At 40.7% G+C, this 16,944-nt stretch overlaps 2 protein-coding genes across 4 annotated transcripts in view; one reads left to right on the forward strand and one right to left on the reverse strand.

Annotated features, from left to right (window-relative positions):
- The window catches only part of atosb (atos homolog b), a 30,954-nt gene extending 22,736 nt beyond the window's left edge, over positions 1–8,218 (forward strand). For all 3 annotated transcript variants that reach the window (XM_088433485.1, XM_088433503.1, XM_088433493.1), the window contains 7 exons: positions 5–1,305; positions 4,195–4,253; positions 4,439–4,538; positions 4,774–4,932; positions 6,413–6,481; positions 6,907–7,112; positions 7,373–8,218. In XM_088433485.1, coding sequence (XP_088289611.1) covers positions 169–1,305; positions 4,195–4,253; positions 4,439–4,538; positions 4,774–4,932; positions 6,413–6,481; positions 6,907–7,112; positions 7,373–7,526 — 1,884 coding nt within the window. In that variant the 5' untranslated portion in view covers positions 5–168 and the 3' untranslated portion in view covers positions 7,527–8,218. The remainder of the gene's footprint in view (positions 1–4; positions 1,306–4,194; positions 4,254–4,438; positions 4,539–4,773; positions 4,933–6,412; positions 6,482–6,906; positions 7,113–7,372) is intronic.
- Positions 8,219–8,965: 747 nt separating this feature from the next.
- Positions 8,966–16,300, reverse strand: naaladl1 (N-acetylated alpha-linked acidic dipeptidase like 1). The gene is made up of 19 exons (XM_088420396.1): positions 15,962–16,300; positions 15,607–15,779; positions 15,387–15,508; positions 14,013–14,132; positions 13,563–13,755; positions 13,300–13,393; positions 12,722–12,826; positions 12,308–12,393; positions 12,120–12,239; positions 11,969–12,054; positions 11,827–11,890; positions 11,557–11,624; positions 11,267–11,358; positions 11,014–11,107; positions 10,837–10,918; positions 9,925–10,098; positions 9,723–9,810; positions 9,480–9,566; positions 8,966–9,277 (listed from the first exon to the last, which is right to left on the reverse strand). Exons 1-19 carry the CDS (start codon positions 16,159–16,161, stop codon positions 9,100–9,102), a joined length of 2,226 nt encoding a protein of 741 aa, XP_088276522.1. The 5' UTR covers positions 16,162–16,300; the 3' UTR covers positions 8,966–9,099.
- Between the last annotated feature and the right edge of the window lie 644 nt (positions 16,301–16,944).

Raw genomic sequence — 16,944 nt, forward strand, 5'->3', positions numbered from 1 at the left:
TCAGGGGCTGTGCAACTCATCGTACTGATTCACGCTGGATGACAGTCACAAAACAGGAACTATAGGACTTGACAGTTCTGTGGATCCTCCCTTTCTGGTTTGTGGTGCATGTGAGGACCCTGTTGCACACTCGTAAGCCAGTACTGTCACCTTCCAAACAAAGGAAACATGCGGCACATTCATGTGGAGCTTTCTCACAAAAAAGCTCCACTCGAGCTTCCAGCCCAAGAGGGGGACCTGCCTCCTCCTACGGCGCCTGCACTGGGCCCGGACTCGGGGGTTAGACCAGGGACTGCCCGGCACTTTGACCAAGAGGATTTGCGACATCAAAAGGTCTATCAGCTCTCCATTTTCTCTCAGCTAGGTGGGTTTGCTACCTCGCCAGAGTCCCACAATGACGCCCAACCCAGGCCTGTTCGTCTGGGCGTGAAAAGGGGGCTAGAGGAGCCCCACCTGACTCACAAGCGCCCCCATGTGGCCGACTGCTCTGACATTGATATTCTAGAGGGAGGGGTGCTGTGTGGGCCAGCTCCAATGCCAGCAGTGTTGATGGGGTTAGTAAAGAGCTCTGGTGTTTGCGGTCCTCTCTATTCTTGCACACAAATGGAGCAGAGAGACTCTGAGGGCGGGGCCTTGCCCAGATCCCCCCCACTGTCCCCGAGCCACAACCCCTCCCGTCGTCCAACTCAGCACAATCACGACAGGCCCATCCCCGATGTGTTTGCCCCCCTCTCGCCCAAATCCCCCCCGATGTGTGACCCTTCTTTGGGAAGCTCAGCCAGACCCGAACCACCGAGCGGGGGGCGCACACCCACCTATTCCATAGGAAGCCCCGGAAATGAGAGTTGTAGTAATGGCACAGCTGGAGGTCAGCCCAGCCCGCACTTGTATGACATGCCCACATACGAGCCCCCGAGCCCCGCCAGTCCCACAAGTCCCCCGGGCCCATTCTCCCCCCCACACCACACAGAACTCCAAGAACCGGGAGAGGCCACGGAATGGGACGTCGGGCTGGAATCCTCCCCACCTGAGCGAAGTGCAACTCAGACTGCTTCTTCCTCCAATGGCCTGCCTTCGTGGGAGAAGACCCCCAGCAGTAACGGCCACCGTTTGACATCGGCGGGCCACTGGCCGGCCAAGAAGAGGTTGCTGTCCCCGAGCGAGACCGCCGAGTCGTGCTCGGAAGATGAGGGACCCTCTACTTCAAAGAGGAGCAGGCTTTCGTTGCTGGCTCCGGGGCTGGGATCGTGTCGTAGCACTGATGCTAAAGCTGCTCCTTACTGGAACCATCTTCTTCCTTCTAAGGTCAGTGTGCACCCTACACACGAAACTGGAAATTGGATTCGTGGTCCGCGTTTGATGCAGCGAAGCTTGTTTATAAGCAGTCTGGAATATCTGCATTTTACAAAATTATGCCTTTTTTCATATAAGAACTCACTTTTGACTCATTAATTCCCAAAGCATTTTTTTTTTTTACATATAAGTCCCAGAGACTTATATTGATTTTTATTTATTTTTCCCCCCCAAAAAATGTTCAGGTATTCGGCTAAAGGAAGCTCGAAAAATGGCTGGTACATAATAAATTAAGTAATCAATTACTTTATGTAATCAGTTACATAATGAATTGATTAGGTACTAAAGGAACTAAAGTTAGTAGTTAATTAGCTAAAGTAATTGATTACTTTAGTAATTTATTTCGTACCAGCCATTTTTAGACCCACTTTGGCGCCAAAAAAACAAAAAACAAAATTCATACAAATAAGTGCCTGGGATTGAATGTCTATGGTCTTAAAAAAAAAAAAAAAAAGTAAAAATATCTTTGGGTTTGAATGAGTGAATACAGTAGAACTTATTATGGTGGATGCCAAACTCGAGGCTTAGGGGCCTTCTTGAGGCCAGAACTGTCCCACCCAATATTATAATAGCATTTGAAAACCATGTTAATGTCAATGAGAAAAAAAAGAAAAATCTATATTTTGCATTCATATAACGAAATAGAAATATAGTGAGAATGTTGTTCCACTTTTTATTCCTTATACTCGACAGTATATTAAAATAAATTAGATAATACTGAATCAAGTCAAAAACAAACTAAAAAGACTTAAACATTGAATAAAGAATTGTATTTCTTGAAGTTGTAGTCGAAAACATATGTTCGCTGTATAGTTAGAACACATTAAACCACAATACGATAAAAAGCACAGGCAAAGAGGAAAAAAACCCCAACAAGTAATAATGTAAGATTACCACGTCCATTGGAAACAACCCGAGTATCCCCAGAATGAAGTCTATTGACGGCGTTTGGCGTTCATTGTTCCAGCTCTAGTGAGCTCTTAACGTGTACAGAAATACAAACAATGGCTCATGCACATGCATCCTCTCGTGCAACAGTTCTGGAAGTGAATATGTGAACACAAGTAAGACCAGAAAGAGCTTTGAATGTAGGTTGCGGCTGGTGGTGTGACGTGACTATAATAGAGCTCACAGGTCAATAAGTAAAGTGGCGCGAGGCTGCTGGGACCACCTAGCAGCAATGAAAGGGAGAGGAAGCGGTGGCAAAGGCAGCCTGTAGATGAGTACGGAGAGGGCAAGGTTGAAAGTGATGACATCATTGTCATCGTCAGCCGTTTGGAACTTTGACTTTGAATGATCACGATGTGTAGCGTAACGAAGTGATGTGGTTAAGATGACAAACAGTGGCGATAAGGGGGAGGAGGGAGCGAACGTCCCGTGTGCCGGCCGATGACGTAGCCGGGGGTCACCTGACAGCTCGGTGACCTTTACAATGAATGGCGTTGCGGCAAGCGTTTGTAAATGTTACACGACGACAGTAGCGGCTGGTCAGGAAATGACTCTTACAAGGTACTCTCACAGGACAGCGCTGTCATTTTTGCTAGGTGTATAACTCGGGTGTCAAGCTTGCTTTCATCACGGAGCAAATTGTCATGATGGCTGACCTCTGGAGGCCGCTTAGACCCCGGATTTCAGGTCATGGTTCTATTCACGTGAAGTACAGTAAGGGAAAATCAATACGTTTTTTCAGTTCTCTTCTTTGGGTTAAATGAAGTGAATTAAGTGCAGCAGTAACAAATTGAACAGCGAATTAGTTGTCCCCCGCTACGTTGCTGTCCATTTTCTGCATTTTCTTTCAAACCTGTACCTATATCGCGGGTTGGGTATTATTTCGTGGGTTTTTGTTGTAATTATTTTTCTACATGGGCTGAGCCTAGAGGAAACTGAATAAATGACAGAATGGGATTATTTCAAATTGAATTAAATAAAAAAAATATGTACCACCAGTGGCAAAGTATACCAGCTTCAATTTACACAACTGCACATTTTCAACGAATAAACACGGTTAATATCATTTCTGACAAACACTATTCAACTGATGCGGCCACATCACACGTAGAGCGGCTAACGGTTTAGCTAGTTCACTGCCAGCCGAATCTACATTCTTACTCGCTGACATCCACATCCCTTGTGAGGCCAGGTATTTAAAAGCGCACACATTGATTGTCGCAGATACTACAGTGCAGAATGTGAGCAGTGGCTCCTAGTGGACAAAAATACAGTAAAGGTTGCACTTCACATGCATACATTTTGGAGCTACTGTATGTGCATGCAGAGTCAAAATACATCAATAATGCTGTAATTATTTGTAACCTGCTCTGGCAGAAAAGCTTGCGGATAAAGTTTCTCGTAAATGACAAATATATAATTTGGACAAAAATTCAGATTTTGAGATTTCTTCCCCCGTGACGTGGAGGGTCAGAGCTGCCCCGTGAGCCCTGAGTTTGACACCACTGATTTTTACAAAAGTTGATGAATACACCTGTTTTCTGAAAATATATATTGGTATTTTACCAAACTTGGAGGCAGGACACAATCTTGTCTTCTTAATTAAGTTGAATTGAGTAAAATGCTGAATTTGTTTATATTGTGTGTCAAGTAACCACACACCTTGTTGGCAACTATTAGCTCATTCACAGTCATTAATAACGGCAGACGTCAAAGATTTAAACTTGACCATTAGGTCAAAGTGAATTAATGTATAATTCTTGGCTGTTGTATGATTTACAATTTTGATATACTGTCATGATACTTTGGGGTCCTCATTTTTCTTTTTGATTTGCTTATGACGACACGAACACTCAGTTATCATAATGAACATTTTCCCATTTTTATATTTAGTGTGCCACAGACTGCACAAGGTCAGGGAGACGACTGAAAAGTGGCCCGCGTATAAAAAGGTAAGTATTCGTTATTATGGCAATGTACAAACTCATGGAGATGAAATGACTAATTAAGAGCGTTTTGGTAAGCGGGTTCTCTATGAGTATTCCGCTTTATCCCCAAATTAATGTATACAGTATGTGACATTGTTAAAAATGTGTTCACACGTATATTTCACACGTGCGTGTGCACTCATGTTCAGCCGGCAGCTGCGCAGTGGTCGACATGCGGACAGCAGAACCTTGACCCGTTCCAGTTGGCCCTCTTCATCCATCAGCAGATCACTTTTAGGAACCTTTGAGGTAAAAAGAACAAAAAGAACAAAAAAAAAATCAAGTCACCTCTTGGTCTGCAACATTATAATTAAAACGAAAAGCACATAGAAGTGACAACTGAATTTGACATGTGTTGAAACTAATGAGCTAAAATGCAACTGCATTTCATTTTAAAGATAAATGCAGCAGAATTGTACTTGAGCAATTTCGTGCACAAGTAGCGGAAATCACGATGGCGTTCCTGCTCTCGTGTGTGTCCCAGGAGTCTATGCTAAAGGGACGCTTCTCGCCATCGGGGCGCATCGAAGGCTTCACGGCGGAGATCGGCGCCAGCGGCTCCTACTGCCCGCAGCACGTCACCTTGCCGGTGCAGGTCACATACTATGACATCTCCGAGCACAGTGCCCCCTCGCCCTTCCTGGTCAGTCAAACCATGAGCGCTTAATGTACATTTCAATCTGGTCAACGTCCGCTTGCCACTTAATGCCAAAAGTGCCTTCAAGCATTCCTTACATTTCTCGTGTGTGTGCTCATTTATCTCATCTAATTGGTAACAGGAGAATACTTAGAAAAGGTACAGAACATGCGCCTGTTCTTAAGGTTTTATCTGTTCCAGATTTAGTTGAAGCTCAACCAGGACACATCTTTTGAATTAGAGGCCCAGAGGCTCTTGAGTTCACTGCAACCTTTTCCAAATCTGAAAGCCAAATACTACTTTTGAGATTTTTTTTTTTTAATTAAATTGACCGTTTACTACAGTATAACACTTTCACTGCTAATACATACAAGTATAAGTTCCAGGATTTTTCTTAAGACAAAGTTATTCTAATTTTAAATACTACATGGTGACACAACTTTATTTGATGCAAATTTTCAAAGAAGGATGAAAATAAGACATATCTTAGCTCAGCCGTCTTTGCTGAAGATCAGTAAATTTAAAATCCTTTTTATTCCTATTTTTTAAGTCTACAGAAAGTGATGGCTCTAAGTTAATTTTATGTTGTACATCTTTGTGGATGTTTGTTAATAAATGTTGTGAAATGATCACTTATAGTAAATCCAGTGGAATTGATGCATTGTTATACGTATCTCTTATTATATTGTGTTTAACTCTTGTTCAATATTTGGATCATTTTTGTGTTTTTCTTCCACATTGTCAGTTATTTAGCCAAGGGATGGCACACTCCTGGTACTGTGATAGCAAAGTGCTTGTGCCTTCTGGGTGAAATTTCAGGTCCCTGGTGTCCTCTCTCAGTGCATTCCCTGTAATGTAACATGTCCTTGATGTAAAGATCGAAAGATAATTTACTGCACAAGGGTTGCAAGGGTTTCTAATATTTGTGCCAGCTATTTTCAGACACTGTTTTTTTTACTTTAATATTTGAATATTTTGTTTTTACTGTAGATACATTGGATTGAATGCATGGGCTTTGTAAAGACATATAATTACATCTTTGGGATTGAATGAGTAAATTGCCATAAATGCTATAAAAACACACCTGCTGAATATGTTAATTGTTAAGCATTTTATATGTGTGTTATTATTTTAACTCATTCAATCCCCAAGGCGTCTTTACAGAGTCCAGAAATTCCCAGCTACTCATAGTTTTTTTTTTTTTTTTTTTTTTTTTTTTTTTGTGAACAGTATGTCTTTGCCATTGAATAAGATAATGTTGCAACACTCCAAATCATGTTTACATGGTGAAGCAAAGTGGGGCATGGGTGAAAACCTGTTTCAAAACCGTGATAATAAATCGTAACTTTTGTCTCAAAATTGGCAATAGCTGTACACGGAATAAGCTACAGTTCACCCACAATAAGTACAATAGAAAATTGATGAACAGATTTATGGAATTAAATATATTAAAGACTCAAGGACATATTGTTTATGTCCATCACAGGGTTTGATTTCCCTGGAGCAGCTTGGAAAGAAAGGCTACAGCATACCCAAAGCAGGGACCATTCAAGTGGTAAGTTCATCTTTGTTTGAATCAACATTTAATTTGAGGGATGGGGCTAAGGTTGCTTAAAAAAGTTCCCATTTATTTTGCTTTAACGCATGGTCCTCAATCAGTGATTCCCACCCATGACCCACTGCGAGAAGTTATCCAATTTCACTTAATTGGTCCAAAAAGGACAAGTCACGCACAGGATGCCTGGACGCGACTTGAATTTAGTTGGTGACCATGCAATCATTATTCCCTGTTTTGTTTGACGATTACCTCCAAAAAAGGTCATAATTCAGAAAACTCAGAAATCGGGTCACTTAAATCTCGAGGCACCGCAGTATTTGCCTTTCTTCACTAAGAATACACTCTATTCATCAAAATAATAAAGAGCATTATTTTACTCTCGTTTGAAATTTAACCTAAACTAAAAATTCTTTCTCCTCCAGACCTTATTTAACCCCAATAAAACTGTGGTAAAGATGTTCCTGGTGACCTACAACTTTGACGACATGCCTACCAATCACATGACCTTCCTGCGCCATCGTATCTTCCTGATGCCCGTCGAGGACGAGGGAGACGGGAAGAAACACGCATCGGCAGGGGGCGCGCCGCTAGATGGCAGGAAGATTCTCTGCTACCTGATACATCTCAGGTTTGAGTTGAACATCTCCATTCTGAAGTAGTTCTCCATGAAGTACAATTTATTAGTTTGGTAGAAATCTCTATTAATATTTTGTCCACACACGCAGTCATTTTGCAAAACCTTATTTGCCGACATGAGGACCGTTTTACCAGAGCAGGTCACAAATGGCTCTGTCCAAAATAAAGAGACTAAATTTACAACGCTTCGCTATTCCGGCTGAGGCTTGCACTAAAGTCCTTTTTTTTCCTCTCTCGTCATCGCCAACTCAGATTCAACAGCTCCAAATCTGGGAAGATCTACTTGCACAATGATATCCGGCTGCTATTCTCCCGCAAGCCCGTGGAAGTGGACACGGGCATCCCTTACGAGCTGAAATCGTTCACCGAGGTGCCAAGTAACCCCAAATATTCCCCCCGTGTGTGACCCTCCTGTGCTTCCAAAAGAAGAAGGAGCCAAACGGACTGGATTTTACAAGGACAGACCGACTGGATTAGGGAAGCCGAACGCCTTCGGGATCCGCTCTGGAGCCGGTGTGGGTCAGAAGCCTGTACAAAAAAATGCACAAACACTAACACACAAACACACAACTGACTGAATACAGACTTCACACATCTGGTGGTGACTCAACTTTAACTTTGCATGCCTTGTGACTTCAACACCTGAGTTTTCCTCGAGTGCCGTACGTATCACACTGTCCTTCACTCTGCCTGCATGCGTAGCAAAAAGTCATCACGCTTTTCACTAAAGGGTGAGTTATGACAATAGAACAACGCGGTGTGGTCGACAGACATTAAAGAGTATCTTGGTCAGACATTTGGACTATTCAAGTCAGGCAGGTTGTCCCTTGTGACAAAAAAAATGCAAATCCATTTCCTGTTATGTAGCCAGACTGAGGGACAATGTGCTATTTCTTTTTCTTAAAGATTTTATTTTTTCAGATTCTGTTCAGGACAGTTTGATGTCTGAGCAGAAGAATGAAATATGTGTAGTATTTTTTAATTTATGGATTATTTTGTTTTTCGCAGATGTCTTAAGAAGCAATATGCTGCACAAAAGTAGTGTGTTTTCTTTAAGCCAGACGACCTTTCTCTCTTTGGGAGGGGGTGGAACTTGAGAGAGGGAGGAAATGGGAGGGGGGGTATTTAATGACGGGGAAAAATATATGTACATATGAATAAACTTTGCAACTGGCAAAAACAGCTGATTTGTTAAGCTTTTTCTTTTTAGAAATACAACTTTGAGAGAGCGCGCTTTGACGGATGCTAGCTTAATGCTAACATGGCAAATACCTTAAATGGGCTAACGATAGCCTAAGTATTATCTCTTTATGCAAAACTTAATGCTAACTGTGGAGCAACTGTGTAGACTGATAATAGAACAGCACTCAGCATATTTATTTATATATATATATATATATATATATATATATATATATATATATATATATATATTTATTTATTTATTTTAAGGCACCTCAACTCATTCTATGCCAGGGACGCATTTTCACATTTTTTGTCGTTGTTGTTGTTTACGAGTCCAGACATTCAATCCCAGATACTTTAGTATTGATTTAATACTAAAGTATTTGGGATTTAATGTCACGACTCTTAAAAACAAACATGAAAATACGTCCTTGGCATTAAATGAGTTAAGGAGTTGAGAACACCTTTATTAACAGCACATGTCACGTTGTTAAAGAGTGACATTTTTCTTAAGGGTTTTTTTTTTTTCCAGAGAAAAAATGCATGTCAACATTTAAGATTTGCAGGCATGCGTACACTTATCCGCGCAACCATTCGCTTTGTCAATTGATAAGGGCTAATGAAGATGACAAAATACAAGCATGGATCAGATAGTTAAAATATGTGTCATCAGAAGTGTTTTAATGAAATGAATATTCACACAGATAAATGGTAAGTGACAAAAAAAATCCATCAATTTTGTTTCCATTTTTATACGCGGTGCTTTAATTAAAAAATATGACGGACTGTGAATGTTATATGACGTCGAGCAGCATGTGAGCAGCCCCCTCGATGACCTGGCTTATGACAGACACGAGGAGATGCACTTGGGCCCAGGCACTGGGTGTTCCTGACGACATGGCTCTGAAGTAGGTGTCGCTCAATGCAGGAAAGGTCTGCATGGTGGTTTCCAGCGGCGCCCAGATCACGTGTCTGTTGCAGGCACGGCAAAAAATATACGTTAGAAATCCCAATTGATGGATGTGACTGGTTAAATAAATCCACTGAGAAAAATCAACTGGGATACAACCATCTACTACTGCTAGCTAATGAGGGCTTCGTCCCAATTCCATCAGGAAGCCTAATATGTTGATTGAAAAATTGGTCCCTCATTAGCTGCCTCACTTCACCTTACCTAAATTTACTCGCGAAGGCCACTGGGTTCAAGAACGCGCGCTCCAGTAGCATGAGCTGGTCATTGATCTTTCGCAGCTTCAGTGGCCTGAAAGGACAAATAGAAGGAAGTGATTATTGGCTGTGCGTGAGGGAGAAGAAGTGCGTGTTTGAAAGTGCCTGTGAAAGAGTGAATTAGCAAGTGATTATGTGAATGAGGGTGAGTGTGTGTGACAGAGGAACTTGTGCGTAAAACGTGTGTTACGTTTCATTTCCCAGGTCTGAGCTTCGAATGACTTTTTCTAAGTGGGTAGCTGCGCTCCGGAAGCCGGCCACTGCACGTTTTATTGGTTCTGGAAAGAGATAAAAGTGCTATTTCATCAATTTCATGTGAGTTTCATGTTGTTGCAGTGACACTGATAAAACATATTTGTAATTGTCTTAATTGGCCATGTTGAATTCTTTACCCATAGAGATATTCATCGCAAGGAGCTGGCTTTCATAATGGATCAAAGCAACGCGGAGGTTGTCCTCCAGAGTCTCCGCGTAATCGCTGCAGTTTATTGGCAACACCAGACTGTCGGCCATTCGCACCAGAACGCTCCCGGCAGTTTTGCCGACGGCCTGGTGGGCGTAAAACCCTAAGGGGTGCATAGGACATTGACTGGAGATCAGCAACCTAATTGAACTGGACAACACTGACAATAAAAGATCGCGACACCTAGCATTTTGCATTCTTGTATTCATGATTGGAAAAAAAAGCTGTTGATCCTATTCAAGACACTTGTGCATTTCTGTGATAGCTTCATTTTTCATGAGATATGTATAGAGTTAGGGTTAGGGTTGTAAAACACAATTTTATCCTCCTGAGGCCCAGCCTTTTCATTTGTCCACTGTTCTGTCCACTTTGAAGGAAAGCAATATTAACTGCATCCAACCAAAACAAGAGAAATCATTAGAGAAGCAAGCTTCTCAGCACACAGGGGAGTGACAATGAGTTCAAATACAAATAAAAATACAGTGGACATTAATAGTTTTTTTAATTCAAGTTTAAGATGGCTTTTTCATATTACATTTTCATTGGGCTGCCATGAAATAAGCCTATGTTTGTCCTCACTTTTGTGGACAAAAATTTTAAATCATCAGTAACGCTACAGCTTTAACAGCCATCGTATTTTCAGAGTCACAATTCATATTTCATATTGCTGCAAAACTAGCGGCCAACAGTCGACCACTCATGAAAACATTTGCGCAGCGTTCCTCAATTCAATCACATTCAGCTGTTGTGCAGTGGGCCTTACTCACAAATTTGCAGGAAGCTCATATATGGCCATCACAAAAAGTCGTGTTTATCTCAGAAATGATTCCGGGTCACTCACCAGGGTCAATGAACTTGGAGGAATAGTCGAATGTGTCGTAGGCAGTGTGATAGGCAGGGTAAATTCGAGTTCTTGTTTGAGTCTGGAAAGAATAAACATTGACAACATAGCAAATTGGGAAAATGTGGTGCTAGCAACATACGCACACTCGTATATGCATATGGGAATTTTCCATACCCTATCAAAAGTGTATGAAATATCCAGGGAAGTGATTCCCAAGTAATGAACAAAAGGGGCGTAATCGCTTCCAGCTCCTGTCAGATACCCCATGCTGTCATAGGAACATATTGATTGAGATATTAGATGAAAAAAAAGTACAGAAATAAGACATAAGACATAAGTAGACTTGACAACTTGGCAGAATTTTTCTAAACAACTGACTCCCACTGAAAAGCTGTTTTCTATTATGCTTAAAAATAAAGTGCAAAACCTGGGAATAGTTCCGTAAACTGGACTTGTTCTGTTAGAATAGCGAATCCACTTGTCATACACAGACATTGAGTCCACTCCAGGAGCCTTGACCTGTCCAACAGATACACTTGGATAATACAAAAACATCACATTGTATTATTATTTTCTTTTATCTGCACGAATGTACTCATTGTACCTCCCCCCTTAACATCAACACCAATAACGGTTCAGACAACACACCCTGGATTGGGAAACTAAATTTGGGGAGATTGGTAGAATGCTGCCCAAATTGCCCTGTGAAAATCTGACCTGCTTAGCAGCTTTGAAAATGACGTTCTGCAGCGATGGCATTCCTGATGCTCGTAGAGAGGCATTGCCTGAGGATGTGAAGGAATGTAGTTTTTGTTAGCAAAATATGAATAGCAAATTATTCAAATTTCCTTGTCTTTATTGAGCATGGTAAAAAAAAGTGCTGCCATTGCGCATCCTGATTTTAGTTTGTCTGTCCCTGTGGCTGCGGGTGAAAAACGTGACATTGTCTTGGTCTGCACTTGTTAATCAAGGTGGGGAGCTTCTTACCTTGAACAGCAATATCGACATTGATATAAGCCACGGTGCGTTCGCTGAGCTTGGTGAAGTATTGCTGTAACGTGAAAATAATGAGAGATATTTGCTGAAATCTTGCCTCCACTTGTTGATCATGCGTACGTCCAATTGTTACCTCTGTGTATTCGTTTGAGCCAATGAGACCAAATTCCTCAGCCCCCCAACTTCCAAATATAATGGACCTGCGAGGCCTCCATTTGCCTGAGTTGCAGATGAAGAAAAGCATTACATTCGAAGATGCATACAGGTTTCAACGCCTTTCGCACCTTGCTTGACCATTTTGCCGAGCACACGCGTTAGCTCCAGCATGACGGAGGTCCCGCTGCTCGGGTCGATGGCGCCGTGAACCCAACTGTCCCGATGGTTGCCGTAGATCACGTATCGGTCTGCGGACAATTAGGGATACCTTGTTAGTACATATTACTAAAACAGGTGCAATGGTCAGTGGGCTCACCAGGCTCCACGCTGCCTTTGATGACCCCCATTACGTTGGAGGAGTTCTTAACCTCGCCATAGTTGAATATGTCCATCTTTACTTTGCTACAATACAGGAACAATCATTCACACTCACAAACAATACACATTTTTTTTTAAATGTTTCTAAATTAAAAAAAAAAAAAAACTTCAAAAAACTTCAAAATAAAATAAATGCTATGATAACTGATTAAAACAAGGGCAAAAAAAAATGCAATGATAGAGTTTGTCTTTGCAACTTGAAACTGCTTGTTGGACACTTCAAAATTAAAAAAATGCATTATAGAAATTTTAAGAGACAATTGGAATGGATTAATGCTGTTATCTGCTAAAGGAAATCCCCAGGCAAAAAAAAAGCGCTCTTGGCAAAGATATGTCCTGTCAAGCAGCCCACCTGTTATTGAAGGCAGAAGAGGGTCGAAAGCCTGGACCACCAAAATTGTATGTGCAGTTAAAGCCTCCTTGCCAGCTGAGAGGAGATGTTTCTCCACCCAGCTCACTGAAACATTCACAGTGGACTTGTTAAAAGGGACAATGTGTAAGATTTTGACCGTTTTTCATGAAAAAGGAATGAATTTAATGGATGTGCATTTCAAAAACCTGCTAATGAATATGTTCTTAATGACCACCGGAACGTTTTAAATATAATCTTAGGTCTAGTTATCATGAAATTATATTACATGGGGGTGGCTCTTCTCCGGAAGTGGTCACGTTTGTTATGGCTACGCACAATGGTAAATGCAGCACCTCCTGCTGTTCGTAAAGAAAAACGGTCTAACTCTTACACACTATTAAAAACACCTTTAAAACACAAGTAGTGGTTTCCAAGTTTTGCATTGTGTGTTATTGGTGTTGTGCCAGCAGAGGGCAAAGTCGTGCGTTTTTCAACTACCAATTCTCTGTATAAATCTCTCTAGTTTTATGTTTGCTTGCCAGTAAATTTCAACTGGGAAAGTATACTTGAACACAAACCAGATTAATTTGTAGGCATCCTCAAAGCCGATGGGTTGAATAGGAATGGTAGGAATCCCAGTGATATCCTTCACTGGAATTCTGTAGGTTTCATCTGCAAAACAGTGGACAATCGTGTAAAACTCTTTTGAAATGCTTTTTTTCTTTGCGCACTTTTGTGTGGCCTGCTCTAAAAATCACACTGGAGCCATTAGGCGTTGTCATCGCAGTAGTAAGAAGAACAATAAAATACAACCAATAAAAGAGACAACCACTTTGACTACCTTTGGCAGCCAAGTATGGCGTGAGCAAGTCTCCATAGTTTGAACTATACGCCCCTCTTTCCACACCGGAAGGGGGCATATACCAGGAATGTGGATATGTCTGGTTGGTATCCGACATGAAGCCGTCGTTCATGTCCAATGGGTCCGTGTAGACGAGCACGCCAAGGATACCATAGGGAGCTGCATTGATGGCCTGGAGGGTACATATTAAAGTATTTTGGAAACATTAAATATAAAAAGAGTTCGAAGGAAAAATGTATTACTCCTTCGCAGTACCAATTTTTCAACGGTACAAATTACACTAGTGTTTTGAATACAGCACAATATTGTTTCATGTAGATTATAAATGTCTGCGCGGATATTGTAGTACGATGATGGGAGCAAAGAAAAAAAAAACTTCGGGTACCCGTACATTAGAAGACTTTGAAAAGATTTCAAAATACAACTCACAATGTCTGCTCTCCCTGTTCCACCATATTTTGTGATGGCAATAGTGCCCCGGAGGTCAATTTTCTGGCTCAGCAGCTGGTAGTCAAATACACTTCCATAGTTGGCATACACTAGCTTGCCCTTGAAAACAGTAAAAACACAACATGATACAAGGGAGGTATGAGAATTCCGCTCGACAGCAGCAATTGCATGTGCAGTATGTGTTTTTGTATTTGTTGTATATACAGTATTTATATATGTTTATGTATAGGTATATGTATCTATCTATGTATATAATTGTATATATGTACTGTAGTATGTACAGTATATTATGCTTGTGTGAATATATTAGGATTGTCAGACAAACAGATTAGTTGAGAGCATATAAATACAGTCATAGTTAAAGCGTTATTTTTTGTTTAATAATCGCTAATCCAATTTTTAATCTCTAACTTTGTGCTTTCTGTATGCTAATCACATCCATTTTATGCACCAAGCTTCTTGTGCTTGAGTCAGTCAAATGATTGGCTGGCATGGCCTGATAGGCTCCTGTTGGGGTTGGGAGGGCAAGTTCGGGAACAGAAAGTAGACATGAAAACGGAAGGGTGTGTGAGGGCTGTGGTCTGACGACTGGTAAATTTCACAGTAAAAAAATAACAACATCTTTGATCATGGCAGAGTGATAGGCATTGATTGTAATAAACATCTTTCATATCACAAAAACAACTCGTTTACCCTAGTGCATAAGTGCAAACTGCAGTCACACCTAACAATAGCAATAAAGATGCTAATGTCACAGGCTATAGTAAAGCTCTTTACCAAACTAAAACCAAACCCTAAACTCAAAACCATCCAAATTAATATGAATTCCTTATTATTTGGCAAATGAGAAAAAAAGAAAACAGCACCATTCCTGATGATGGTTGAAATGAAAGACTCAAATGTCACAGAAGCTGAATGGATTCAATTACATCTTTTCAAGAAAATAAATGGCATCAGCCACTACTTTGTTGTATATTTTTTGATCTGCCAAAAAACACGGGAAAAAAAAATGATTGAGTTGTTTTCCCGGAAATTGTAGGTGTGATTAAAATCAGATAAATGTAAAAAAATACATAATTAAATAATATATTTTTTGCTGTTTCATCCTCTCAAGTTATGCAATAATTCCAAAGGTCAACACTTAGTATAGTTCATCTTAGGTCATCTCTTAAATTATAATGCTTCCCAGTAATTTTTTTTATTGGCCATGTTTTATATGAGCTAAACATTTAACCAAGGTTTTTATTGAACTTGAATTTGTTGACTTTTTCCTTTTGTTGACTTCTTCACAGGTTGCCTGCCTGTGTGTCACTGAAATGTTGGGCATTTTCAGCATATTTGAATCAGTTGCACCTGTACTTGCCCGGCAGGAGAATATGCAGCATAAGGTTGAACCACATCAGGATTCTCTTGGTCCTCAGAATAAGCTTTCTCTTTCTCTCTGACCGTATGAAGCACGGAATTGGACGGGTTCACTGCAAAAATAAAGACAAAGTTACATACTGTATTCAACTTTGTTATCCAGTATGTATACAGTACAGTACAGCGAATTGTAAAGGTGATGATAGCTTACCAACAGTGACCTCGTTGGGCCTGTCCGGATCAGGAAAGGACAGGTAGACCATGTATTCCTCCCTCCACGCCTGGTCCAGACCGGTTTCAGGATCCCGCCATCTGTTCAGCATCAGCTGCACCGTTTGCTCGTCCCCGGCCGTGGTGGCCAAGTGAGGCACTTTGCTCAACTCTCTGCAGGGTGTGATATCATTTCTGGGGTTCAAACTTTTTCAGTTTTGTTAAGGTTAGCTTTTTCATTCTATTACCTAATACCTAGACTCTGCAATATCAGCAAACTTCGGGGTATAATTGATGTTATATTTCAACAGTGACAAGGTGTTGCCATGTTTGGAATCGCGTCAATGTGAACTGACCTGAGGTTTTCTTCAATGCGGCTGTTGTCCACCTGGGACAAGATCTCCTCAAGCAGGCTCTCATCTACATCCTTGGACAAATCGTTCACCCAAGCTGGCACCGAGGCACTACTTTTCTCTATGCCGTAGTAGCCGATCAGGATCCCAGCAGTTAGCGCTACCACACCGCACAAAATTCCAATCAACGCCGTCTTTATCATGTTGTTTAGTCGTTTGATGACACAACAAAGTTGAGCTCTTTTGTGATGAATGCTGATTAAAATTTCTCCAGAGAAAATATTTGCATTGTCCCAAATGATCTGTACGGCAGCTGCAATGTGATGACACTGACACACACACGCTCATGATAACAGGTACGCTAATGTTTAAAGACAGGGTGGACTTAGTCCTTCTGAGATTGTGCGTGTGTGCTTGTGTGTGTGTGTGTGTGTGTTAGAATTTGTGTGTGGAATTGTATTTTTACTCATTTATTAAGTTTTGCCTCTTTAATATGCCACTGTTTGGGCACCATTGTTTAGCAAAACTGAAGTGGGGAGTTAAATGAGGAAAAAAAAAAAAGCTGACGAAGAAAAAAGTAGAAACATAATGACTAAAAATTGAAAATAAGTACCTACCAAGCTAACATTTAACATTTTCAGAGACAAAAGAAAAATGTGTTTAAAAAAACTGAAAAAAACACTTAATGCATTATACTATTTATTTATTTATTTTTTACTGAAAGTAATTGTTCACATCTAAATCATCCTTCAGTTTTGTTTTTGTCAGTTTAATACATAAATGTTTAGAGTCGATTCTTAGTGTGTTTAAGGTTTTACCGTTTGATCGTATGGAAGAAGGAATGTTGATCAGTCTTTTGAGAACTGTACTTTATTACACAATCTTTAGTTGACAAATGTGCCATATGTATAAAAAGCAAAAACAAATATTGAAAATAAAGCATTTTGGTAGGATTTTCGAGCAACTGTTGAAAACTAACCAACTAA

This window comes from Hippichthys cyanospilos, chromosome 1 (genome assembly GCF_059441005.1).
Source record: "Hippichthys cyanospilos isolate Australia breed blue-spotted pipefish chromosome 1, RoL_Hcya_1.0, whole genome shotgun sequence".
Lineage (NCBI taxonomy): Eukaryota > Metazoa > Chordata > Actinopteri > Syngnathiformes > Syngnathidae > Hippichthys > Hippichthys cyanospilos.

Excerpts from the sequence above, each read along its gene's own strand:
- naaladl1 (XM_088420396.1), bottom strand. The coding sequence starts at position 16,161 with ATGATAAAGACGGCGTTGATTGGAATTTTGTGCGGTGTGGTAGCGCTA. Across the intron at positions 12,240-12,307 it reads CAAAGGCAGCGTGGAGCCTG|ACCGATACGTGATCTACGGC; the intron begins GTGAGCCCACTG and ends AATTGTCCGCAG. Across the intron at positions 11,891-11,968 it reads GCTCAAACGAATACACAGAG|CAATACTTCACCAAGCTCAG; the intron begins GTAACAATTGGA and ends TTCACGTTACAG.